The 25,948-nt window shown below is 47.9% G+C and overlaps 2 protein-coding genes across 2 annotated transcripts in view; one reads left to right on the forward strand and one right to left on the reverse strand.

Annotated features, from left to right (window-relative positions):
• Positions 1-701: 701 nt before the first annotated feature.
• Positions 702-19,913, reverse strand: CRAT (carnitine O-acetyltransferase). Its single transcript, XM_063353178.1, is given in 16 exon segments — positions 702-5,444; positions 6,016-6,153; positions 6,676-6,738; positions 7,233-7,368; positions 7,720-7,842; positions 8,377-8,496; positions 8,960-9,060; positions 10,115-10,293; positions 10,786-10,960; positions 11,549-11,714; positions 12,736-12,789; positions 15,017-15,135; positions 15,616-15,879; positions 17,277-17,379; positions 19,724-19,827; positions 19,830-19,913. Coding segments are annotated over 16 exon segments (2,130 nt in total). The 5' UTR covers positions 19,899-19,913; the 3' UTR covers positions 702-5,228.
• A 237-nt stretch (positions 19,914-20,150) lies between these two features.
• PTPA (protein phosphatase 2 phosphatase activator) overlaps positions 20,151-25,948 on the forward strand; it is a 29,012-nt gene continuing 23,214 nt past the window's right edge. The window contains exons 1-3 of the mRNA XM_063353179.1: positions 20,151-20,336; positions 22,823-22,923; positions 24,246-24,332. Of these exons, the coding sequence (XP_063209249.1) occupies positions 20,312-20,336; positions 22,823-22,923; positions 24,246-24,332 (213 nt within the window). The 5' untranslated portion in view covers positions 20,151-20,311. The remainder of the gene's footprint in view (positions 20,337-22,822; positions 22,924-24,245; positions 24,333-25,948) is intronic.

Here is a 25,948-nt window from a genome sequence, read left to right on the forward strand (position 1 = left end):
CTCTTCTAGATGGCAAGATTATCATACATATCTCTCGTCTGTTCCCTCTCTTCCTTTATACTTTTATTACCTCAGGGTTGCTGTGATCTGTACGGCTTCTGTTGTTGTATTGAGCGTGCTACCGATGGCACTAGAAAGCCTGTTGGCTATAAGCAGGGCTGTGCTCCAGTAAGAGTCAGCCCAAAGCCTTACAAAATTCAGTTGCTAGTCTCTGTCTTAAGCACTGGATTTTTATTTTTTTTTTTCTGTTAAAGCTTAAGGGAGGGAATTTTAAGAATGATCAAAGTGACAACCATAAATGAATAACAAGGCAAATGACTAATATCTAGCTGAGCTGCTGTCTGAATTATTTCTCCAGGAGTTCTGTTAGAGTCCAACCGTGAACTCAAGTAGTGAGCTTGTCCTAGCAGAGACTCCTACGTTACAGCGGCTTGGTCAGGGTTCTGCAGTAGTAACCTTGAATGCTGAACTCCTGCAAGCAAGTTTTGCTTTCCATCCTTCTTCCATTCTGATTCTTCGTTTGGCCAGTCAGCTCTCTGGATGCTCTGTCTCTGTGGGAGTGTGCCTGCCATCTGTGTGTGCTGGTGATGCCTACGACCTCTGTGATCCATGAGTTAACCTGGCAAGGGCTATACTCAAAGTGCTTCAGGGCTGTGCATGGACACTTTCTGTATTTCGAGTATATAATGCAGCAGTTCAAGTGTAACTACAGGGGAGTATTTATTCAAAGCACAATTGACTTGAACTTTCACAGATAAAGGACAGCTTCTGAACTGGCTCAAAGGTCATCGGTGTGCCTTCGATGCAGTCATGTCAGCAGAGGTAAAATGACTGTCACATCTCGGTCTCGCTGCCTGTTTTACAATCTCCACTTTAATCAGACTCCTGCATTATAAAGCTGCTTGAAGTGAGATGTGTTTCTGTTCATCTTGATCTTTTTTTTATTTTTTTAAGTTTTCATCTGTGCCTGTTGCCAAAGGAGTTTGTGTGTTCGTATGGAGTGGGAGCTGCTGTAGAAAAACCGTTGGACAACCAGAGTGTTAATTGTAGAAAGCCGTGATCCTCATCTAGGAGATCAGGAATGAAGGCTGTTTAAATTTCTGTGTTTAAGTAGCTATGGGTAGTAAATGGTTTCCAGTTGTTACAGCAAATACATTATTTTTTTTTTGTAAGAACTCTTTAGTATTTACATAACGTGAGCAATCCTATTAACATCCAAAGGACCTGAGCACTGGATCTGCTTTGAAGGTGCACCAGAATAAAGAGGCATTTTGCAGGTTTCACAGGGACTTTTGATCTGACTTAGGCCAGCTCTACTACAATGAGACAGGACATCAGATGAGCCACATGATATGGTAGTACCATATGTTTCAGTCTGAAAGCTGGTACTTATCACTTATTTCTTTATCACTTATTTCTTGCAAAACCATTTCTTTCCTTTTTATATCTCTTGTAAGTTAACTTACAAAGCCAGAACAATTCTCTTCCCCAAGGACAAAGCTGAAAGAGTGGATTGTTTCAGGAGTGGCTAGCACTTTCCTAGCCCCTCTTAAGCTGTTACGACAGACTGCTGGAAAAACTATGTGTGGAAGCACCTATTGAGAACGAGAGCATAGGGGAGAGGTTTCATCCCCTTGTGGAGAGCAGCGTAGTATAAAAAGCTATTCCACTTCACGTTGCCTTCAAACCCAAGCTTCCTACAGTAATTCTCAGGAGGAAGGGAAAGAAAGAAGAGCTCTTTTAAGACACTGTAATAAACTCTTCTCTGTTCTCTGTGAGTTGTTTGTAATCTGCATCTTCTGCCTACTTTTGCTGTACCTTTCCTGAAATCTTTGCAATACTTGATGTAGTAGAAATTCCTTAGTGATCCCATGGATTTTCTTAACTAAATGGTGCTGTGCAGGAAAAAGATTTGAGCTCTGCCTTATTATCCTACACTTGTATGACATCTCCTGCCACTAGTTTCTGAAATGGAATATTTTCTTTGGAATACATGGCTTTGCAAGCAGATGCTTTCTATTCCTCCCCTATACTCGAGGGGGCTGGATGGAGATACTGAGACAATAAAAGGAAGGTGACAGAATGCTGTGGTTCACTGTTCTTGCTGTCCCCACACAAACATCCTCCCATAAGGGTAGTTCTGTAACTTCTGCAGTGTCTAAGGAGATTTAAGCCTTTTTGTAGCACTTATCTGTTTATTGTGTTTCATTTTATTCAAAGAACGTTTCAAAACTTTGCATGACATGGATTACGCTACGGAAACAGTATGTAACACAGCTAACCAGCAAAGCATGCAACACTAGCAGGCTGTGTCATAAATTGCACTCATACCCCAAGAGTTATCTGAAGATTTTCAGTCTATGCATTTCTTAATTATTTGTTCCAAACCGGTAGTTTTTCTGGAACTTAAGTTTCTTGTATGTAATGTGCCTTTAAGACAATGGACATCTCTTGATGAAACGATCAGAAACAGGGAGGAGAACAGTATTCAATAAGTCAACACCAAAAAAATCAAGAAGGTATAGATCAGGAGGTCATGACATTTTAGAACTTGTACAACAAGAAAAGACTTTTTAAAGGAAAAACCTTGTAATGATTTTAGTGTCCTTTCAAGCACTTAAAAAATCAGCTTCATTCATCTGAGTTTCAGCTCCGTATATCATTAAGGATGCATTAAGTGGTTTATGAATCTTGTATCTCTTTCAATGTCATAGTCTGCTTCTTGCAGCTGTACTCTGCTGAAGCTAGTGGGATATCCAGATTTAGATCCAGAATAGATCGATCCCATCTTCTGAGATAACGGTCACAGCAGCACGTAGTTCTGCTTAATCTTTAATAGGCACTTTCCTTTGAGAGCCTTCCCTTTTGATGAGACAGAAGTAGAAAAGGGCCAGTCTCAAATACTTAAGTGGCAATACTGTAGCATCAGTGGTTGAAGGCATTGCAGACAGGGAAAAATAACTCATCCCCTGGCAAGAGAGGTTGGTTCAGTATGAGGGGAGGAATACTTTGTCAAAAAGAATATATTTTTCAATGTAAAAGGCTCCATAAACCCGGATGTTATTCCAGCAAGGTTTGGTCTTTTATGTAGTATTTACATAATCACTTACACTCTGATAATACTGAGTATCCTCTTGCAGTTTTCAGTCTAATTCATACAGAGGAGTCAACAGAGCAGGGATGTGTGCTCGCAGGTTTGTAGTGCTCCTATTGGTTGGTTTGTTTTTTTTTTTTTAGATTATCTCACTCCATTCAGGACTCTTGTAAAAGATCAACTAAATCCATGTAGATGATGTGAAAGTGGCAGTTCATACAATCACTGGCTGTGCAGGTGAGTTTCAGTTAAATTTTCCTTTTTAAGGTTTATTTAGGTATAAGATAGAAGCTTTGAAATAACATTCTTTTAGGAAAAAATGCAGTAGTGTTGGCTTGTGTCTTTCAAGAAGCAAATTAGAGAATTCTTTTTTTTCTTTAAACAGGTTTAGTGCAAATTTCTTTACAGATATTCACCAAGGCACTTTGATCATATCCCTTGCTGTTCTATGATCAGAAAAGTAGAAATTATGACCAGGTATTTCCCTGTAACAAAACAGGCCATCAGACTCCTAATGCTTCTTGTTTATGGTGATGTCCCAGCAGCCACATCTTGAAGGGTGTGCAATTTAGATATTAAATTCCTGTTGCAGAAATAGCATTATAATTCTTCATTACCCTATGATTTTTACTAAATAAAAGTATAGTCAGGAGCTTGGATTCTGGCAGATTCGTTGGAAGTACTGCTTACAAAAATTCCTATGCTAAAATTGTATGTTAATGTTTATATATAATCTTTTACTGCCTCAAGTTTGTCAACTGAACATGAAGACACTATCATGAGATCATGCTCTCGCAGAATAGAGCTGGCACAAATCTGGCAGTAAGAAAAATGGCAGTAAGAAAAAAAAAAAACTCCCAAGAGTAGCAGAAAAGTTGCTGTACTGTCACTGCAGGAACAATGGCTGCCACAATGGACAAACATCTACAGTCCTCGCATGTTTTCAGCTTTCTTCCTGCTTTTCAAGATTTTTCTGCCTTGTCAAAGGAGAGTGATGTGGGCCAGAAATGGAAGTATATTCTGGAGTTCCTGATCAGAAAAATTCTTACTTGTCCACAACTCGGGCATAACACATTATGCACAAATATGTTGTTCCTGAAATCAAGGTATAAAACCACATTGGATTAATGTGCGTTCTGAAGGAGACCAGGCATGTGGCCTTCTGGGTAGTAAACAGAAAGTCAGCATCTGTTTCTTTTCCTCAATTCCAAAGAAAGGTACAACGGAGCAAGTGTCCTGCTAAATGCATAGGCAATCCCTTCTCCTCTCCACAAATGTTAAGGTACATAAAGCCAAAGCTAGCAAAACCTGTGTGAGAGGGAAGTTTTGTAGAAGGTTTGTGGAGAAAAAGCTTTATGCCGAGCCTGAAGATCAATGGCTAGGACCACAATAGCAAGCTTAACAAAAAGCCCAGAACAACAAAAAACCCACCTTACTTTGTAGCAAATGATATTCTGTTGTTAATGGGGTCAGTGCAACGAACAGGAGATCCCAGCATCCTAAAATAAGGAGAAGGGAACATTCCCAGGCTTGTAAAGGATCTAATGGTCGGAGTGCCTGGGATAAGTACTGCAGTGCACTCTAACGAGACTGGATCTGCTCTGACTTAAGAACTTCTTTCTCCTCTTGCCAAAGTTCAATGGTGACGTTTTGCTGGAGCAGCAGAAAAATCTTCAGTCAAGTCTGAAAGATGCTGCGCTCTTCAGAAGACTACACCAGCAAAAAGACTTGGTCTTACAGTAGTTCCATCATATAATAAACATTCCTTGCCTTTTCTGGAGAAGAACTACCTTCCTCACCAAGTGGATTTAGATAGTGGTAAGGACTGTCCTTTCTGTATTCCTTTACAGTAAGTTCCATAAAAATAATATTTCGGTCCTCTTTGAGGACAGGAAGGTGCACTTTGCATTGATGGGAAAAGATCAGTCAGTTCTACTTCGGTGTTTCCTCTCACCACAGAGGCTGATACCTGCAGATGACCAGTCTGTAATTTCTTGCTGAAGACACGTGGTAGATGCCCTCCTAGGTTCCAGGCAGGGTAAGGTGTCCCCTCAATCATTTTCTGAGGAACTGGGAACTTCAGTGCATGAGGGATAGCCCCCTTTAATTGGGAGTTTTGCATCATGTTTGCCTCTTACAATTTGGATTTAGGAGTGGACTGGAGCAAGATCCTCATGTCTAGCAGTGCTTTCTCAAGATAATGTGACATGCGGGCTGCGTTTGTGTCAGCACAGCTGTTGAATGCTGAAATTGCAAAGTTGATGTGTTCATCCATAGGGTTGTAACAGATTCCGTAGCCATCTGGAACCACGGGACCAAAGCACATCACACAGTCTGTCTTTGCTGGGACCTGTGGAGACAATGTGATTAAAAACTTCTAACCAGCTAGATGGAAATGCAGCCATCAAATGCTAACAGCTCTGTCAACAGTAGAAGAAACTGCCATCTCATGGAAACGCTCTAGAAGAGGGCCTTTTGGTCAGACCCACCTACCACCACACACATGCTGGATTCTGCCATTTAGTAGCAATGTGTTTTCCTATGCATTTGCGAGGGAGTATTTCATTTCCCCAAGACAAGCTTGTAATAAGCCCCAGGCAGAACAGTATCAGTAAAAACCACAGCACAGCAGATGAACGTAAAGATATTCTGGCAGTTAACTTCAATATCCCTTGCAGGTAGACACCAGACACTTCTGGTGATCTTGGCCTTGGTTATGCTGGTGTTTTACAGGGTTGAGGGGGACTGTGGCAGCTATAAGATCAGATCTGCAGCTTTACGGGATTGGCAGCACACTTAAATATTTTGTCCTCGAATGAAGATTAGTTTCTAACAGAAGGGAAAGAAGGAGAAACGTGGAGAAGAAAGGCAACGGAAAGAAACAGAGCACGCGCTTCTCCCTTTGCTTAGATGAGTCCTACCTGGCTGGTTGAGAGATTGAAGTGCATCGCAACAGCATATGCTGTGTCCATGAACAGCTCAGGCATGCTCACGAGGTCCTCAATAGCTTGAAGCTTCAAGCCTAAGAGGTGGCGGTCTATTGCATTGCCCCTTATTGCCTGTATGGAAGGAAGACTAGATGAAAGCTGTCTAGCAGGCAGGCAAGCAAGCAGAACTATTAATTTCTTTGGGTTAAAGAAAGAAGCACTTCAAAAAAAAAAAAAATCTTCAAATGTTTAATGTTAGAAGGAAACTAGATCCTGCCTTTAGGACCAATCATCAGTCTTGTTTGTAAGGACTGTTACGTTAAATACACAGTGGAAAGAACCTTATAGTTCCTGCCTATGGGCTCCCTCTGGTTTAAGGGGTCCTCGTGCAACTTTGGCATTTATCAGTGACAGTGAGAACTAAGCTATTTTCATATTTCATTCTCTCCTTTCGGTAAGTCAGAAGGCACACTTAAACCACTAGCTAGACAGAAAACATTCAGTCTGTGGCGTAGAGCACTGTCAGATCAGAGTTAGACCTATGCAAAGGCACTGATAACAACATTGTTGTGCCAGCAGAGAAAGTCTCCTCTTTCACCAGAACCCTCATTTGCTATGTAAAACCCCAAGTCTGGCTGCATAGAGGGCACTTACCATATCAGTGTATTCCCTGTGGGCCTGGGTAGCTCTCCTCAGCAAGTCTGCTTTCTCCTGGTCCTGAGAACACATAGATCTGTCTGTAAATTTTTCTGCAGAATGGAAAACCTCGTTTTGGCTGTTCCTCTAGGATGGAAGGCATATCTGCCTATATAGATATTGTGTGTCTATACTAGACTAATTTTTAGATTTACTAGATTTAACTTCTAAATCATTTTGTTTGGCTGTGTTACTTCATTCTGAATGGAGTTCTCCATCCATCAGTAGCAGAACTTAGTTTGTGTAGCTAAACAGACTTTTAGAAGGGACATACTTCTTTCTGGTGGGATTAGAAATGTCCACATTTTGTTTCCCAGGCTTTCAGTACATGTGAAAGGAAAGCCAAATGAAACCCAAGGTGTGTAACTCTATACTTAAAGCTGTGTTTTAGCTCAAGTTCATACTGGGTGCAGTTCTGCTTAGCTGAAACCAGCTGACGCAGGGTTAGACAAATAAGCAGCTTTCCTCTTTTTCTGGAGTGGAGTCCTCTTACTCCACTTCTTTGAGATCCTCACCGATTTGTCAGGGCTGTCCATTGATTGCACAAACTTAAGAGAGTCTACAGAAGTGGAGCGGATGGTGTCTGTGCGGCCCAAGCGGAACATCCTTAGCGATGCACTCTCATACGTGGCACAGGCGTGGCCGTACATCCTGTAAGATGGAGAAGAAAGTCAGAGAGGTGAGTTTGTCCTGAGAGGAGTGGCCTCGTGTGAAGCAGAAAAACTAGGGGGAAGGGGAAGACTTCATGTGAGTCCCATTGACAGCTGACCTCTGATGCTTCCTTATGAGGATTGTACACACACGGAGGGATAAATCTCACCTGTTGCTTGGCAGCTGCCACAAGTGAGATCTGCTGTTCAGTCCCAGTGCAGGGGGAAAACATGGGACTTAAGAAGCAGGCCGTAGCAGCCTGCAAGAGACTTGTCTCTGACACCTTTATGAAGCTTACATATTTGAGTCTGATGGTGAAGAGGTTAAGAAGCTACGTATTGGTGGTCTTACCTGTAATACGCCAGCTGCAAGGCCAGCTGGATAAAAGCATCAGGACTTATCTTCTCTGACTTGGGGAAGGTTTTCCCAAATTGATGAAAGACCATGACTTTGATATCCAGGTCTTCGACCATTCTGCAAGGAAAGAAAGAGGAAGTGTTCCTTTGCCTGTTGCTTGTTCTTGTAGCAAAAAGGTATGGACTTGCTTTCACAAGGCTCAGAGAGAACAGGCTATTGCATCTGACCTACATAGGGACAGACTGCTCCATCACACACAGATTTGTCTGGGCAGCACCACAGAGATGAGCTTTTTTGGCCACTGCTGAAAATCTTCACCAGGTTAGATGGTGTGTGTGTGTGTGTGTGTGTGTGTGTGTGTGTGTGTGTGTGTGTGTGTGTGTGTGTGTGTGTGTGTGTGTGTGTGTGTGTGTGTGTTTCTCAGTAAATGGGATGGATCAGTAATAACCCCTTTCCAGCACCTTTGACTTTATTACTGGCAGGTGGCTTTAGTGTGTTTTTCATCTAGGTTCAATGTGGTTGACCAAAGAAATCACTGGGAAAACTCCCTGGATGCAGTGGGGGAAGCCTCATTTAACTGACACGTTCCAAAGAGAGACATGAATTACTCCCTCAGTCACTCACCAGACCTCTCCACTGCTTCATACTTACATGTTAAGGTTCTGCTTTGCCTTCTCTATGTCAGTCTTGATTTCTGGGGTGATGTTAAACCGCAGCTTTTTGGGCATTGGCAAAGGAATCATGGGTGATCTTACCATCTCAGGTTTCTTCCTGCATAGAGAAATGACTACGTTTAACCAGACCTTTAACATGAGGCTCAGCTAAGCACACCAGAGCCCAGGCAGAAATACACAGATCTTCCTTAACACCTTGTGACATTAGTCACAGGCTGAAAGATTCTTCATAGTGCCATCGTAGTGGTTTTTTGAAGGGTATGAATGAAATGTCTTCTGTGCCTTCTGCCTCAAAGAAACACCTCTCTGAGGCAAAAGTTCTGTTACCTCTGAACAGTGTGATTCCCTGAGGATGGAAGCAGCAGCAAAACTTATCAAAGTAGCTTGGCCACTCAGTTCTCTTCACGAATACAAGAACTGCAATACCTAATTAGCATACCACTGCCCTTTCTCCAGAACTAATTCCTAGGGGTTGAGCTGTGAAAAGGCATGTTCTTGGGGAGAGGATGGTTTAAAACCTATCTCCAAAGCTGAGGAAAAGCAGAGGAAGCAGGACTCACGTGTACTCCACGATGTGATCCAGAAGAGCAACAATGGGTGGGCCTTCTGAGGGAGCGTGCTCGTACACAAGACCACAAGAGCCATCTTCAGCGATGATGAACTAGGAGAGAAGCATGAGAAGACAGTGTTGAAGACAGACATCTAGTGTGTGAAGCAGGAGCTATCCAGAGATATTTTAGTATCTCACTATTCTGTAACAGAACGGACAGTGATCCTGTCCTTGTACACTAACACAAAGGTCTTGTTTAGCAGAACAGCAATGGAAGCCTTTCAGGAGGCCTACAAGATCTGATAGCACTGTTAGAGTTTAGCAAAATTAGCTGGATTAGTGTGCACCTGATAGATACATTGGTGTGATAGCACTCTCGCAATACAGCATGGTCCAATGGTTTTGATGTACTTAGATGGACACATAATACAGGAGTAATATCACCATGTACTGGCTTTACCCTTACTTTTCAATTAGCTGGAACATCTAAGCTTTATCCCATCAATGAAGAGTTCTAAATAGGAACAAAATAGCTGAAAACACTATGAAGAGTTCATCAGATAGGAGAAGAATCTTTTAACGCACCATTGCTACTATTCACAAGCCAGGATATACAAACTAATGAAGGAGAAGCTCAAATAGCAGCTGCTGTTGAAGGCTCTTGACAAGATTGAATGGAGAAGAGATCAGAGGAATGCTGTGGGATGGCAGCTGATGTTTGGAAAAAAAACCAACCAAACCAAAACAAAAAAGCTTTTGGGCAGCTTCTGGCAGCAACAGAAAAAGTGAGAAGCCTTGGGGAGATACAAGGAACAGACCTCCCTACGTTTGGGCTGCCTCCAAGCAGACGAGGCATTGTTCACCGCAGGCAGAAAATTGATTTACAAGGAACACAAAGAATTGCTACACTGAATAAGCGTGGGTAGAGGCAATAAAAGAAACACAAGTCCCTGAGGCAGGAATGAGTGCATGTGGTGACTGCAAGGGAAACTGTAAGATCTCGTGCTGTCAGCCACCACGCCTTGTCTCCCCTATTTCTCCACTCTTGATATGAGGAAAAACTTTCTGCAAAAGTTTTCTGGGATTTCACAGACTTTTGTAGTTTCAGGAAAAAGCATCTCATCCAGACCCATGCCTTCAGTATCTTTAGACCATCAGCACTTACTTGAAGGGTTTTGTCAAACCATCGGTTCCCACTGTTCCAGCGACTGCCTCCACCATGCAGCATCTGAGCGGCCACGCGGCTCTTGTAGATGTCCTCAGACACCCGTGGCATAGGTGCATCAAGGCAGACAGTGCAAATGCTCTTCTCAATTGTACGCACAGATTCCTTGTTGGTCTTATCTGGGAGAGAAACAAACAGCAAATAAGGAAGAGGAGTTGAAAAACTTGCATTTAATTGGAGGGAGATCAAAATTTGAAAGAGCAGATTTGAAGGACCCAGTGCTGGATTCCCATGGTACCTCAATGCAATACTGGTCATTTAGGGGTGTATATGGTTAGTAAAATTGTAGCCAGCTGGCTTGTTACAGATGTGAACATGCAGCATTCAGCCTCCTTTTTTCATGTTTCGTACATCCTGCCCATTTGCAAGGCAACAAACTCTAGCATTTCAGGTCTAACAAACCAAGCTTCAGACTTCACCCATATGCCTTCCCAAACAGAAGTAACAATACTTTGCAATGAAATCAAGTTGCTTCTTTGAGGCAGAAAGCTCACGTTATTTGTCCAGAATAAGCTTCCAAAGGAAAGAATTGAGCACAGCACAGAGGCGAGGTTGGTAGTTCAAGCATTTGTGGTCTTTGTTAGCACTTGCATATTAGGGACTCTACAGACCTTTCATGAGGTTATTGTAGGCTTTTGCCCAGCTGTTTCGGTGGTTGGTGGTGAGGATCCCAATAGGTTCTTTGTTTGTTTGGAGGGAGGTGTTCCATATCTTCTCCAGCTGAATGAAGAGCTGGTCAGTCGTAAGGGGACTTCCATCACTGTTGTAAACATCCAGCTCAAAGAACTGAAGGTGAGAAGAGCGGACAAGAATAGAGACAGAATGTGAGAGAAGATCTTTGTTGTCCAGCCCCAGAAACAGGGAACAGCCACTTTGAGGAGGTAAGACCTGACTTAAGAACCCATGCTTGTAAGCAGACCTTTGAAGGATGCTCAGAATTGAGAGACCCAAGTCCAACATCCCTTGTGGGGCATAAATACAGTCCAGGTTTTAAGAAGCTCAGAAACCATGGTAACGAGGGCCAAAACATATGAGGAATTGCTATTCTGAGACTTGGCTGTGGTGGTAGATTTGTTATCCAATTTCCACTTGCAATTTCCAATTCCAGACATGATCTCTGGACTTTGAGAGACAGGAGTTGCAGGGCCAAGAAACAGAAAGAGAGGGTTTTTCTGCCTCGTAGTCTGTTGCTCATACACAGCAATCCCAGTAGTTGGCCAGTTAAGGCCAAAGGGGATAAAGGAAGAAGGAACGAGTTCCTGGTGAGGTAAACCTTGTGGGCAGAGACTTGCTGTTCCCTTTCCTCTGGACCACAACTAGCTGAGAGGGACACCTGCATCTCAACAAACCTTGAAAGCTCAGGAGCTGCCATACCTGGAAGTTGTGAACCACTGTGATGTGTCTGGACTGCTTTTTGCCTTTGGCATAGTTGACAATGGAGTCCCGCTTGGGCCCGGGAATGCGGCAGGATGAGAGGATCTGGTAGTACTGGTTCATGCAGAGGGGCTTCCCACCCAGGTACTCCACTGGGAGGGTCTCACTGGAGACACAGCAAGGTAAGGAGGAAGGGGGAGAGAAAACAGATCAGTGAGAAGGCATTCGCTCCTCACACAAGACAGGCATGGGCTCAGCCATGCGGCTGCTGTCACTCACTCCAGCAAGACGTAAACATATTGGTGCTGGTGGTATAAAAAAGGGGCCGTCCTTCACTATTCTGACCAGCTTTCTTAGTAGGAGCTACAAAAAATATCTATCTGCTGGCCTTTCATTTGGGATGGAGAAAAACACTATCCTCTCTAACACCAGAGAAATAGATCTCTCGACCTACTATGTAGCTTAGGATACACTGTGGTGTCTGTAGAGAAGAATCCAGGGCACAATGTACTGGGAGATGTGGTGTTTCCAGTGAAATGGCAGAAAGATGTTTTCAGCTATAATGTTGAGTGGTGAGTATCTGTGACTCATGGACTCGACTGGGACTCAGTCAATCACTTGAGCAGTCATATTCCAACTACCCTTCTCATGGCTGGCCCTGAGCCTTGTCTGAATTTGGATGTAAAAGTGTGAGGTTGGTAATGTGTTGGTAAACGTATTTTTAGAACATAAACAAGGCATGCTCAGCAGAGGTTGGCTGGTGATCAGTACAATAAGAGTAGGGAAGAATAAATTTCTCTAGAGCTCATCCCATCTAGCTGGGAGATGAGAAACACCAGAAATGCAAAACAAGAGAAACAAATTCCTGCTGCCTGAGCTGTAACTTCTTCTGTGGGCAAACAAAAGTATGCAGCTCCACAGGACTGTCAGTCAGGTTCCCTCCTTCTAAGCACGTATGTGTGCCAATGAAAGCATTAAGATAAACAAAGAACACGGAGAAAGAAAAGTAAATTTGCTTTTTTCCAGTAGTGGTGACCTTGGCAGCAAGTGGTGATGTTGACTACAGTATCTTTTTTCAAATACTGTCACCTCTTGCCTTTCTATTTGGAAGGGAGATTTATTGACTAGACTCAACCTTTCTATGACAGCAAGGAACACGTGAGAGATCAGGAGGGTCGCTAACTCACTTGTCAATCATGGCCTTGAAATCCAGGATGCCCTCGATCAGCCTGGCAGCAAACCTGGAAAAATATCAAATGTAACAAATTGAGATTCAAAGACACGACATCTGGGGCTGAGGAACTAGCTGTGGAGCGCTAGCAGAGCTTCTCTCCAATTCAGCCTTTCTGCCAAGCCCCTGTTGTGCTCATCTCTGGTGAGTTGATATGGCCAGTCTGGGGTTGTGATTTGAGATTGCTGGATAGTTCTACCATGTCGCACTTTTTTCTGTATCTTACTGTATCACCAAGGAACTCTGGAAAACTTTCAAGAAAGCAGGGTTCAGTCCAGATGCATAAATGACCCTTTAACAGCAGCACTTTTTACTGATGTGTTGTGATTTTATCACATCTTAGTGCCAAGACTAGCATTAAAACAACGCTGAGAAAAGGGGATTTCTGCCCTTCCCTGGCCATGTGCCACCTCTGAGTTTCAAGCCAAGGCGCGGCTGTATCTCCCTGCATCCAAGACTCACCACTGCTGACTTAGTTCCTACCCGATGAATGTTCTGCTGCTAATGCGTCTCTTAAGAGCATTCCTCTGGCATTGAGGGATCTGAAACAAATGCAGGCATGCTGCATGCTGACACCGAGGTGTTGTGTTTACCAGGATCAACGTAAACACCGCCAATGCCAATTCCTAGCGGGGAGGGAGGCTGTGACACGCCACATCAAACTGCTTCGCTTGGGAGTGACAGGTTGGCCTACTCTGACCTGGGAGCTCCCACCCACGCCTGGGAGGAAGGAGGCAGGAGGTCACTGTGACAAGAGGCTGCAGTCAGCTGGGCTTCAAAGGCTCTAGAGTGGCGTGAGCATTTGGCATTTGCAGGCAGCGTCATCTAGATCTGCTCAGCCTGCCCATCCCTAGTAAAGATCAAAGGATGCAACTTAAGAACGTAAGGGCTGTTAAACAAATAAGGCACCCTGCAAAGCAGTTTTCAGTGAAAATTTCCCAGCTTTATTGCAAAACCTGAGGTAGTAAAACAGCTGGGAAACAACAGCGAGTGAGCCTGTGCTCCTTTCCAGGGAGCAAACAGGCTGGGAGCAGAGATACAGCTTGAGGGGGCGTTGGGGGAAGAGTTTAGCTGACTTAGTTTCGGCCAGCAATGTTGCCAGAGATTAAGGAATGGAGAACTCCACTTTCTAAACTTGCCTTCTGGTTTCTAAAGCTTTAGTCTCAACCCATGCTGTCAGACTTCTTTCTGCAGCCACAGACTATACAAACACGCATGTAAATTGTGTTTTACATGAGAGCCCAGATTCTCACGCAGCTGCTCGTTTCCACTGGTTGGGGCACTGGTAGTGCTCCAGATCTTATCTTCTATTTGGATAACTTAAGAGTGAATAATAGGAGAAAGAGCTTTCAAAGATGTTTGTCTAGTCTTGCGCTGTCCCTGTGAGGCTCACCCTCTGCACCCCTGCTCAGGTGTATCCAAGGGAGTGGAAGGGAGGATTTGTTCTGAGCCTCGCTGCTCCCCTGGCTGGTACTTTTGCTCTGCCAGAGCAGTGAGACTGGTAACTGTGGCGAAGGTAACCCTGTATAAAGGTCAATATTAAAGTGTTGCAGGTGGATGTAACACACTCATAGTGGTGGTTAAAAATTAAAGGGAGACCACAAGGAAGGGAGGACAAGGCAGGGTTTGATTGCAAGAAAAGCTTGCAGAGGCTGGTCACTGTTAAGTTGCCCAAACCATAAATCACAAGTGAAACGACACAACAGGGGACAGTCCCCTGCAGGAACAGACTGAATGACAGTCCCTGCAATAGGCTCCTCCATCCCTTTAAACTAGCAGACTCCAGAAGCATTTCTGGTTGGTCTCCCTTACATGCCTGGGCTACTTTTTATGCCTCCTTTAACTGCACATACAGTCTTAGTCCCTTTTAGTCTTCAGTGTGTCAGATGTATCCTCACAATACCTCCAGCCAGTGATTTGGCCACCTTGCAGTGAAGATCTGTGCTAGAGCCAGGACAAAACCCTAGGGTTTTAGTGCCTATTTAGTACCTGAACCACTGGAGTCTTTGGTTTTACACCTTGATGAAATATTCAGTTTGGTGCAACCAGGAGTCTCCTTACAGCCTGGCAGCCTTTCCATATCTGCACAGCCCTCTTGCACAGCACAGACAGCTATCAAACTTGGGGACCACATGATAATTACTCTCTTTCCCAGTCAGCGTGAACACCCTCCTGTCTGTCCAGCAGAGATAGCTCATCCCATCTGAAACCTAAGGGAAGGCAGAAAAGGACTTTACCTGAGCTGACCTTGCCGATCCAGAAAATCCTGCTTGGGTAAAACCACACCTGGGCTGGAGTGGACCACAACCGGCAGGCGATATTCCAGGTAAGCTGTCTTCAGCCACCAGTCTGAGAGCTGGGACGGAGAAAGGCAACATGCAGGCATGGCATCTGCTGCTGTTTGACCCAAGCCCGGCTTAACGGTCTTGGCATCCTGCCCCCAGCTCTGTCCCACACGTTGCAAACAAATGGTTTGGGTTTTATGCTTTGCATGTGGACGGGTAGAGGGGAATTTGAGCAAGGCAGTGGGGCCCTTGGTGCGGGGCTCGATCAGAGGGTTTCCTTTAACTTCTCGGGGCAGCTGTGTGATGCTAACAAGTTAGAGGCTTCAGCAGCCACAGATGAGGTCAGCGACTCTCTGTTCTGCTGTAAATCTCTCTGCTCACACAAGTCCTGGTGAGGAGCTTGCACAACTCAGAGAGGTCGGCAGTAAATTGGTCATTAAGGTGATGACATAAAAACACAGGTGCCAGTGGATGCAGCCAGGACATGGGAGAGGTGTGCATCAGACCTCCACCCTCCCTAACCAGAGCCTGGGGACAGAGTCCCGACCTACCCAGTTCTCCATTTTCTTGGCTCTTCTCTCCAGGCCTTTCTGCAGCCTCTCCCCAACGCCTCCAGGCTTGCGGAACTCAGCCACCAGCTCCTGCGTGTGGTTCAGCTCCTCCTCGCTGATGATGGGCTGCAGAGCCAGCAGGTAGCGGTCCAGCGTTTGCTGGAGCGGCGGCACGGGGAGATGTGGCAGTGCTTCCTGATGAAGTTGGAATCTGCCTGGGATCTTGCCTAAAGCTGTTGGCTTCAGCAGGCCGTAGGGCCTGGCCTGCAAAGCACAGAGCAAATGTCGAGACAAAACTTTCCCCCAATGTGCATGAGGTAGCAAACTATCTGAATCTGGGAGTCTCCATCCCAACCTCTCTGAGGGCACACAAGTGTCTCAGCATGGGAGCAGAGCACACAAAGTGCAAACGCAAGGCGCAGGTCTACTGATTACACGCAAGAGACAGTTGTAGGCCATCCAAAAAGCTGCAAAAAAGAAACTTGATCTCCCAAGATACTGATTCTCAGCTTATCAAGCAAATGCTGCCAGGGTAATGACACATCTCCAACTCTCTGGCCACCTTCCAGCTGAGTCTCCATGTGTTCAACAAAGTCAAACCCTTCCATCCCACGGTAAGTGGGAAGAAAGTAAGTCGTGAAAGAAATACTCATCTTACGTACTGTCAGAAACCGTTTCATTACGCCTTACAGCAGTGTAAGGCTAGAAAGTTAAGCAGAACCCTTGTGCCAAATCAAACTACCCTTTGGCCTTTGAGAAGGCAGAATTTAGATAAGTTCGGGGCAGGATTATAAAATGCCTCTTCTCTGACTGGCCAGGGATCATACATCACCAGCAATGATCAGGGAAGGACTGTCCGTGATGTGCAGGCTTTGGGGCAATGTGCCTTTATGCTGGTGAACCTCCCAGTTACTGGAGGACCCAGATATATTAAGAGAACCTCTATCCAGTTGTACCAGTATGGGACTGGCCAAATCATAGGAGCCTTTGGAGATGGAACAGGCAGAGCTGTTCAGGAAATTGTGGATGATGCCAACAGGCTCCTGGGATCTGACGGGGTCATGTGGGAGTGAAAAACTTAGAAAGCACTGTAACGATTTCTCTGTGTAGAGAAATGAAACGGAGCAAACCCAATCGCTAACCGGGAAATGAACTTGCTGGTTTTCCCCTAAAGAATAGCAACATCCTCTTAGATGAGCAGGGTTGGACATCCATCAGCTTGGAGATGTTTAAATTGCACTCTAAAGGTTTTCAGTTCCCTCTGCTCCTCCCCCTCTATTGGATTTACTGAATCAGACACTGTCCTACAGGACTCTGGACTTTGCATCCTCAGTGCACTGAGGATGCAAAGCCAGTGAGAACATGCCCTTTGATTTCCAAGACAAAGAGAAAATAGCTGTCCCCCCACCTCCTCCCAGGAGTTAAGCACAGAAAAGAAGAAAGAGTGAGCTAAATCTGCAAGGTGACAAAGCCTCTGCATGGTGCTGAGCCCCTGGAGGAAATGCTCTGTGCTCTTTATAGGACGTGGCAAGAACTATGGGATCAAGGTTTGGAGAAGAAATGTTAAAAATAAGAGAAGGGGGAATTACTGAAGCATGAAAGGGGAGTGGGGCCAGGAAGAAATGAAGGGTGTTAATTGTGGCAGTGTGGACATACTGTACCTTCTCTGCTTGCTGCTGCTTCCTATCCATGGCTGGTAGGACAGAAAAGATCATAAACCTCTCCCTCGGCCTGTCTCGGTTTCCTCTTCCACCTGACAATGTGCTGCCCGTGCAGGGCGTCACCTTATTAGCAAACTGCCACATGACTGCTCTGATCAGAGTGCTCAAGGCCAGGCTCAGGCCCAGGAGAGGCTGGGGGTAATCAGACCATCTGGTTGCATCAACTGCCATGAAGGCACCTTTCTGGGAAGCTCTCCCGGGGCCACTGACCCTCAGCCCTGTGTTGCCCAGTCGGTGCTTGCTGATCAATACCATGTGGGCAGAGACTCAGATCAATAGCTCTGGGCCTCCAGCCACGGCAGAAATGAAGGTGCTGGGGACATCGTTCCCTCAGTGTTTGCCTGGACTGTGAAACTACAGTGGCTGTTGCGAGAGAAGCCTGAACATCAGGCAGGAGAGGCCCCATTTTACGTCCTGGAAGCAGGGACACTGTAGGCTGTCACCAGATGGGACGAGCTGCAGAGAGGACTTATGTGGGTGATGGGGAATTTAGTCCCTTTGCTCAGGCAAAGGTGGCCAGAGGGTGTCAAATGAGGAAAGCTCTCCAGCAGGAACTGGACCGTGACCCGGCATCTCTGTGGGTGATGGTAGGATTAGTTGGAGATGGGAACAAATTCAGTTTGAGGCTAAAGGCAGTATCTTAACTGCCCTCATGCCCCATGCGTGTGTGGTCATTATTGCAAGCTGAGACTTTGGGGAGTTCTTGGTTATCAACCCTTAAAAAAAAGAAAAAATGGGTATCTCCAAAGCAGGGCAACAGCAGCGCTGTGCAGTCAGAAGGAATATCACCCCCTCCTTCGTGTCTGTCTCATTCATTGAGGGGCAGACAAGCACAGTCTTCTACACAGCTAAGATCAAGTATGATGATTCCAAACAAACACTTTCAGATTTTCCCTGGGGTTAGAGGGAAAATCCCAAACCAAATTATTTTAAAACATTGCACGTTAAAATGTGGCGTGGATTTGTATCTTTTCTCTTTTATGTCCTCTGCTTGTTTGGTTTGAGGTCAAACTCAAGTGTTTGGTGGGAGGAGGAATGGCGATTGCAGCTGAACAGAGGAGGCAGCTGGCAGCAAATAGAGCAAACAGTCCACCTTTCCCCACAAGCAACAGGGAAAACGAACACCAGCAGAGCAGGGGGCGTGCAGACATGGCCAGCTCGTGGGCTGGCATTGCTCCCAAGCCACGTTCCAATGCGGCAGATGACCTTTTCCAGAGCCTTCAAAGCTGGTGGGAAATCCACCTGCAGCCCAAGGCTGGGGGGCAGGAGGAATTTCAGAGCAGTGTCTGATTCCCAGCACAGCCACAACATACAGTATCAGATGACAGAGGTTTGTCTTTTTCTTTTATTTTTAAATCAGAAGCTGGAGTCCCCCCCAAGCCCAGAGACAACCAGCCCTGCCTGGCCTCTCAGAAAGTGTCTCCGTGAGTGAATCCATCATGTAGCTGCTGTCAACCTGCTCTGCCTCCTCCTCCCCCGGGATCTGTCAGTGTTTGCGATAAACAGTTGCTAAGCCCAGGCGTGGGGCTGACAGCTCTGCCGTGTGTGTAGCCTTCCCCCTGCTTTGAGGGAAAGCCGTGTTTTAAAGGTGAAGCCTGCAGCCACAGATAGCTGCTCCTCAGGCTTCCCTTGCCCCTGACCAGCCACGGACACCATCTGCCCTCCCTGCTGTCGTTCAGCCCCGAGCCCTCCATGGATGATAGCTCTGGTGAATGCTCCACCGCCCCGTGCTGTCTCAAGGCACGTGAAGAAACCAAGCCAGCCTGGAGGATGGATCACCTCCAGCAGCGTCCCTGCCTGCCACCCGGTATGAGGAGCGCTCTCACAGCTCCCTGACAGCGGCCAAGCCTCTTCCACCCCTCCTCACACCCGGAGCCCTCGTCCCAGGGACACAGATGCCTGCAGCGGACCTCAATGGCCGCCCTCATGGCCCGAGCCGAGGAGGCCACGCTTCTCCCCCAGGGTCAGGGAGCCGCGCCGGACCCAGACACCAGCAGTGCCGCCCATCGGGGCAGGGTGGGCCTCTGTGCTGGGGCCTTGCAGAGCCATCTCCTCCCTTGCCCCTCCTAAATGCCTCGAAGCCGGCGGAGCCCCCTGCAGCACAACCGGCCCGTGTCACCCGGTCCGGCGGGGCGGTGGCCCGGGCCCTTGCCCGTTGTCGAGGCCCGGGACTGGCCGGGCGCCCTGTGCCACCTGCCCGGCATGGGGAAGCCCCCGGGGCCAGCCCCGTCCCTCCTGGGCCGCTGTCACCCCTCTGGCGGGTGGCGCGGCCCGGGCGCCATCTCACGCCCCCCCCCAGCGCCGCGTCCCGTCCCGGGCCCGCGGGATGTTCCTCCCCTCGGTGTCCCCGCGGCACCCCTCGCCCTCGGAGCGCGGCTGGCACTTACCACGGCCCTCGCCATGAAGGCCAGCATGGCTCCGCGCCTGCCCGCGGCCCCGGCCGCCGCCCGCCGCAAGGACACCGGCGACACCGGGCGCCGCCGCCCCGCCGCCCCACTCAGCCGCCAGGGGGCGGGGCCGCCCCGACACCATCTTGGAACGGGGCGAAGCCCACGCCGCCATTTTGAGGAAGGGCAAGATCCGGCTGTGAGGGGAGGGAGCGCCGCGGCCGGTGTCGGAGAGGGGATGTGGCTCCTCTCTCAGCTGCGTGTTCCAGGATTTGGTGAGGAGAGTCCTCCTGCCCGCCAAGGCGCACCTCCTCTCCCCTCCACGCACACCCACTCCTCACGGCGCCGCAGCGCCCCGCACAAACATGGCCGCCCTGCCGCCCTGTGTGGGCAGAGGAGGCCGTGCCCCGTACAAACATGGCGGCATGGGCCACGACGGTGGCTGGGAAGGGCCACGCCGTCGGCTGACAGCGCCGGGAGCGACAGGACCGGGCGGCGTGCCCTGCTTAAAGATGGCCGCCGGCGACTTCGGCGTGTCCGGAGGTGAGAGGTGAGGGGTGGCGGCAGCGGTGGCCGCGCTCCGGGAAGATGGCAGAGAGCGAGCGGCCAGCAGGTGAGGGGCGGCCGGGCGGCTCCGGGGCCTTCTGGGTTGGGGGCTGCGCTTGGGGCCCGTAAGGGGCGTATTCGGGGCCGGGGTGTGCTGGGAGGTCTCACCCTGCACGGGGGGCCGGGGGCGCCGGGTCCCGGGCTGTGGGGGGCTGCGCCGGCAGCGGCCGCCCGGGCCTGTGGTGAGGGTGAGGAGGGAAGAGGCTTTGCTGAGGATACGAAGGGGCCCCGGAGCCCCCCAGCCCTCGGCCGGGTGAGGCGGGGAGCCTGGGCTCCATCGGCCACCCGGCCCCGCTCGGGGCTGAGGCCTGCGGTGCCGTGAGCTGCCGGCAGGGCCGGGCCTGGGCCCCCCGGAACGGTGGGGGCTGAGGGGGGTCCCGCGGGGGCTGCACCCCCAGCAGGGCTGGGGGACGGGACGGGGCAGGGGGATCCTCTGTCCCCTGAGGGCTGACAGGGTGCGCGGGTCCCTCCTGTGCACCCCGGGGCGAGGCGGTCGGGGTTTGGGCTGTCGCTGGAACAGCCGGCGTCGGGGCGTTCTGTTGTCTGTGCCCTTTTTCTGCGACTCCCTTTCCCGTCGCTGAAACGGGTGGTGTTTGCCAGTGTGGAAAGTCCCTCTCTTGGCTGAGTTTGATTCCCCCTCCCCACACCGTGAGAGTGTCTCCTTTGTCCAAGTCGCTTCTCGTCATGAAACAAACCCATTCTGCTCCTGTCGCCATCTTATCATTGGTTTTGGACTTTTGCTTTTGTATTCATTTTATAATATTGTAATCGCTGCAGACCTCGCTGTGTTTCCTTCCTTGAGTATCTCTGCTCTCCTCCCCATGAGGAAATGCACAAAGTTCGTGTCAGAAGAAGTGGTGGTTGAGAATGCAGAGATGAAACAAATTCTGTGATAAGACAGATAAGAACACCTGGATCCCCTCGGTCCAGGACACTGCCCTGGCTGCTTCACTGGCCTTTACGTGTCATCGGTATTAATGGGCAAATCCGTGTTTGCCTTTTTGCACGCCTGCTCTGGAGTTTTTAATTGTTTGCATGTTACAAGTTATTTTAAAATAAGAGCTCTATCACGGTGGTGCTAGTCATTGAGAGTTGTGTGCTGAATTTTCAGAAGAGAGGCATGCGTGTCTTTCATTTAAATTCCTCTTGTGTTGTTCCTCTCATCCTTGTACCTGGGAGTTTTACCATAACTTACGCAGAGGCATGAACCAAGCCCTGTAACACCCTGGGCAGATGATGAGACTGCATTTGTTCTGTAGGCAGGGGACTTGAAAGGCAGAGAACTTAAATGACTTTCTAAGGTTGACAAGTCTATAGCAGCCTCTGCGTGGTTGCTGGGACTCTGGATTCCTTTTTCCCTGGTCTGCCTGCTAGACAGCACTGCTCTGCTGCAGAAAAAGCTGCTGACGCTTCTGGGTAGTATTTCCTATGTAAATGCAGCTAATAATATTTTAAGGAGTTGGAGTTTGGTGGTGTATGTTAGGGAGTCAGTGCCTGAGCTTGCCGTAATACGGAGAGCAGTTGCCAAAGTGTTGCCAGGGTGGCTGGTGCTGAAAAAATGCCTTCAGGTTTTCTAGGATTAAAAAGATGAACTGGGTGACTCTAACAGAATTCATAAATTCACATTAGCACCCTGTTTCTTTAACAGTTGTCTCTGCTGCACTGCCTCTTGCTAGTAAAAGTCGCACTTATAGGAGCGTAATGCAAATCACCTCTAACCTTGTGGAGCATTTCTGGCTCTGCAGTGTCCTGGTGCGGGACTGCCGGCTGAGAGCAGAGCCCTGGGGAGTGCGGAAGGAGTGACCCTTACCGCAGGGCTAGGTCCTTGGTTCAGATGCCCAGAGGAAGAGCTTGATCTAATACATTAACAGTTTGCGTTTGCATTAAATACTACATCCTGGGCTCTGAGAGTGCTTTAAAATTAAATGATCTTCATAGCTTCCACCTGGAAGAGGCTGTGTCCCGGCATCCTCCAAGCCCCCGCGCTGTCTGGACAGAGGTCTGCGGCTCTGGACTGCCATCTATTGAACTGCTCCAGCTTTATCTTCGCAGAAGTTGTCATTCTGCAAAGATAAAGAATGCAGTTCAGGCTTAGCACCCTAAAAACAAGGCACAGGTAGTTTATTAGGAGAGCTCAGTGCTTCAGCATGACCTGAGGCTTGTCTTCACTAGACAGAAGTAATTAAACTAGCTGGATGTTGCCTTTCTTAGCTCCTGCACCAGCCTCTCTGTCTGGGTGGGCAGTGTATCTTTAGTGGTGAAAACAAACATAATGCCACTTGCTGAAGCCTTGCAGTGTCCTTAGAAGTGTGTTATTCGGGGATGGAGAGGATGTTCTTTGGTGAGGAGAACTTGGTGAGATAATGGTGCAAGCTCGGATGGATTTGTTTGCTTTCTGTCTCCTGAGAAATGAATGTCGATTTCTAAGGAAGGAAGATAGAGGATTTCTTCTTCTCCATGGCCTCTATTTTACCTCTTTTTTGCATCTCCTAGGTGCCTCTGAGGAGGTGGCTCCTCCCCTCCAGCAGAGCTTCATGATCCCCAAAAAGGAGATAAACATGGTTTCCGACATGGCCAAGTGGAAGCGCTCTCAGGTATGTCTCTGAGGTCAGGGAAAACTGGTAAGTGCTTATTATGCTTCAGTGACAGCCAGGTCTAGTCTGGGAACAGCCACGAGGTAAAGCAGGTTTGGGCAAGTAATGGGGAATTAATTGATTTGTGTTTTAAAGCAGAAGAGTCACTGCCTGTTGGTAGGAAAACGACTTGGCAGTGAGGTGTGGAGTCTGGCAGCCAAATGCTCTGACAAAGGAGTGAGCCAGGGAGAGCCCAGAGGTTGAGGGAGACCAAAGATGCTTAAAAATTATTAGGGCTCCCTCCCAACAAGCTAGACAAGAAGCTGGTAACTATTTCATCCTACCTAGCCCGTATATTATATCAAAACTTGATTTACCCAGTGCTGTTTGAACTCAGCTTGAACGTGGTCCTGCTGCCTGGCCCTCTAATAGCATCAGGCTGGGTTGGTTCCTGGGGCCTTCCCACCTTGCTGTACTGGAAAGGGCTCCAGAGCCAAGGCCTTCAATTTCTTGGGTAATTTTTGTTTACAGTATGTGTGGAGCTGGTGGAACAGGCAGGTTCTCCCCTCTCTGCCTTTGAGGGATTGTTAGCCCAGGCTTGTCCCACCTATTAGGAGCAAGTTCTTGCTTGCTGACTGATCTGTGATGTCTTAAGAGAAGCTTAAGTTACAGTCAGGTCTCAGACAAACCTCTGAGTGCAGCTTCCTTTGTTAAGTCTCCTGGGTTTAAGGAATTGCTCCTGGTCAGGATTTCTGTGCAAGAGGGGCCCGAGGAGAAAGAGGGGACAGCGTGCTAGTCTGGTGTTTTCAAAGGCTTAGAGCCGTGGAGCTGCACTGGATATAATGCTTCAAAAGCAGCAAATTTAAAAAGAAGAGCTGTGAGGAGCCTGGGCTCTCTCCAATTTCTCCATCATGCATGAGTATGGGAGAAGAGTAGGAGAAGGAAGAGGGAGATAATGGCGTAGGTCTGGGAGAAGGAGTGCAGAGCAGGATGTCTGGGTACAACTGAGACTCTGCACAGCCAAGGAGTTTGAGTTTGACCTGATAGGTGGCAGGGAGCTTGAGGAAAGGATTTTGGGGGCAGCGCAAGCTTTTTTAGGATTCTTTGTGTAATTTTTACAGCGATGCAGAGTTCTTAGCACAATCACCATCTGCCTCTGAGGTCTGCCAAAAATAGCTGTAGCCTCTCAGCAAGCCCTGCACCCTGGGTGTCTCCAAGAAAGCAGTCCTCTGTGTTGGGAAAGGTTCCCTTGATGTGCAGGAGTGCTCCCATGCCACATTGCTTGCTCAGACAGACCGTGGCTATTCACTAACGCCCTGCTCTCTCGTCGGGTGTGTTTGCAGGCATACGCAGATTACATGGGCTTCATCCTCACTCTGAATGAAGGTGTCAGGGGCAAGAAGCTGACCTGCGAATACAAAGTTTCAGAGGTAGGAGTAGAGTTTGGATCCCCTTGTTTCTCCTTTTTTGCCTTTTTTTTTTTTTTGGGCTCTGGGGTGAATATTTCTGTGTTGAAGAATGAGTTGGCAGCTGATCTGGGAGCCAGGGAGAATAAATGCAGTTGGGTTATACTTGGGGATGCAAATGTCAGCCTGCAGTCCTCTCCTTGGGATGCAGAGGCTCTGTGTGTGCTCACTGGATGGGAAATCAAGCAAGTTACAAGTGGACAGAAGCTGGTGGTAAAGAGGAGGATGCAGAAAGGATATATTTTGACCCTGTTTTCACAGTCTGTCTTCAACCAGTGATGTTTTGAAGATGTGAAGATCTTGGTTGCAGGCAAAAGGCTGAGGTGTCTGTACTGTTCGTGTTCTCCCGCTGGCCTTTCTGTGGGACCTTGGGCAAGTCACTTGTCTCCCTGTCCCTGGGCTTCCTTGTTGCTCAGACTGTTAAAAGCACCAATCTCCTCGGCCCATGCTGTAGCTGAGCTATGTAAGGTCTGGTTTGACAGCATGTGAGCTCAAGGCATGTCATTGAGTGGACCTGCCTCACCAAGGGCTGTGCTGAGGGCTATGGGGGGGGCTGTGAAGCACGCAGGAGGGCTGGGCTAGGGAGGTATTTTTAGCCTGCGGGGCAGGATTGCCCATTCCTAGGTGTTAAGGAGAAAGGACCTGTTTTTCCCCTTGTGTTAATGTGGCTGTTAGCCGAGGTGGCCAGTTTTGATGCCTGTTCTCCTTATCAGGGCACAGCAAGATCGTTTGGAGCCAGAAGGGAAGGGCAGGCGTCCTCAGTGGTGTTACTGCCTGGCCTCAGCCATGCCCAGTGCTGGCCTGAGGTCTCTCTGGGTGCTGCTGTGATCTGCAGAGCCTTTCTTGGACACCAGTTCGGTTCTGTGCGGCATGCTGGATCCCCCTCCCTTATTCTGCATGTAATGAGGACATTCTTGGGTACATTTTTACTGTTCCAACTTGTCATGGCTGTGAAAGAAAGCTGGGAATAGTCTAAATAGATCTAGGCAGAATGGGAAAGAGACTGGGCGCTGTGTGTTTATAGCTTCATTCTGGTGTGGGAAGGCAGCCTACAATGATCTTTAACCTAGTCATTTATGTTTGAAGCAGGCATGTTAAGTCCAGCCTTCCCTTCCAGGAGCCAGTGTGTGAATGACAAACTTGCTTGTAGTTCGTGGAGGGGATCAGGGATAATGAGTCCCTCCCTAACAGGCTTTGTGTCCACCTTTTGTTCCTTCAATTCAGTAGAAACTGCTGTCAAATGCTGCTATTGCTTTCCACTGTTTGCATTTCACCTTTGAGTTTTGTCTTTGTCATGATCTCGCTCATTCCCAACCATTCACAGAGCAGTTCTAGGGAAACAAAGCATTAAAAATGAGCAAAACAAAGGAGGTGAAAAAACCCTCTCTTCTGCCATCCCCTTTGAGCTGTCAGCTATCTAGGAAAAGCTGTATCAGGGCTGTGTCCGTGCAGCAGATCCCTCTTGGAGTGAATATTTCCCATCTGCAGTCCCAGTCCAGGTGACAAACAAGAGACACAATCCTGACTGCTTGGGATGTGGCAGGGAACGTGTCTCATTCCCTTGGTGCTCAGGAGAGCAG

This window comes from Chroicocephalus ridibundus, chromosome 15 (genome assembly GCF_963924245.1).
Source record: "Chroicocephalus ridibundus chromosome 15, bChrRid1.1, whole genome shotgun sequence".
In the NCBI taxonomy this organism is placed as follows: Eukaryota; Metazoa; Chordata; class Aves; order Charadriiformes; family Laridae; genus Chroicocephalus; species Chroicocephalus ridibundus.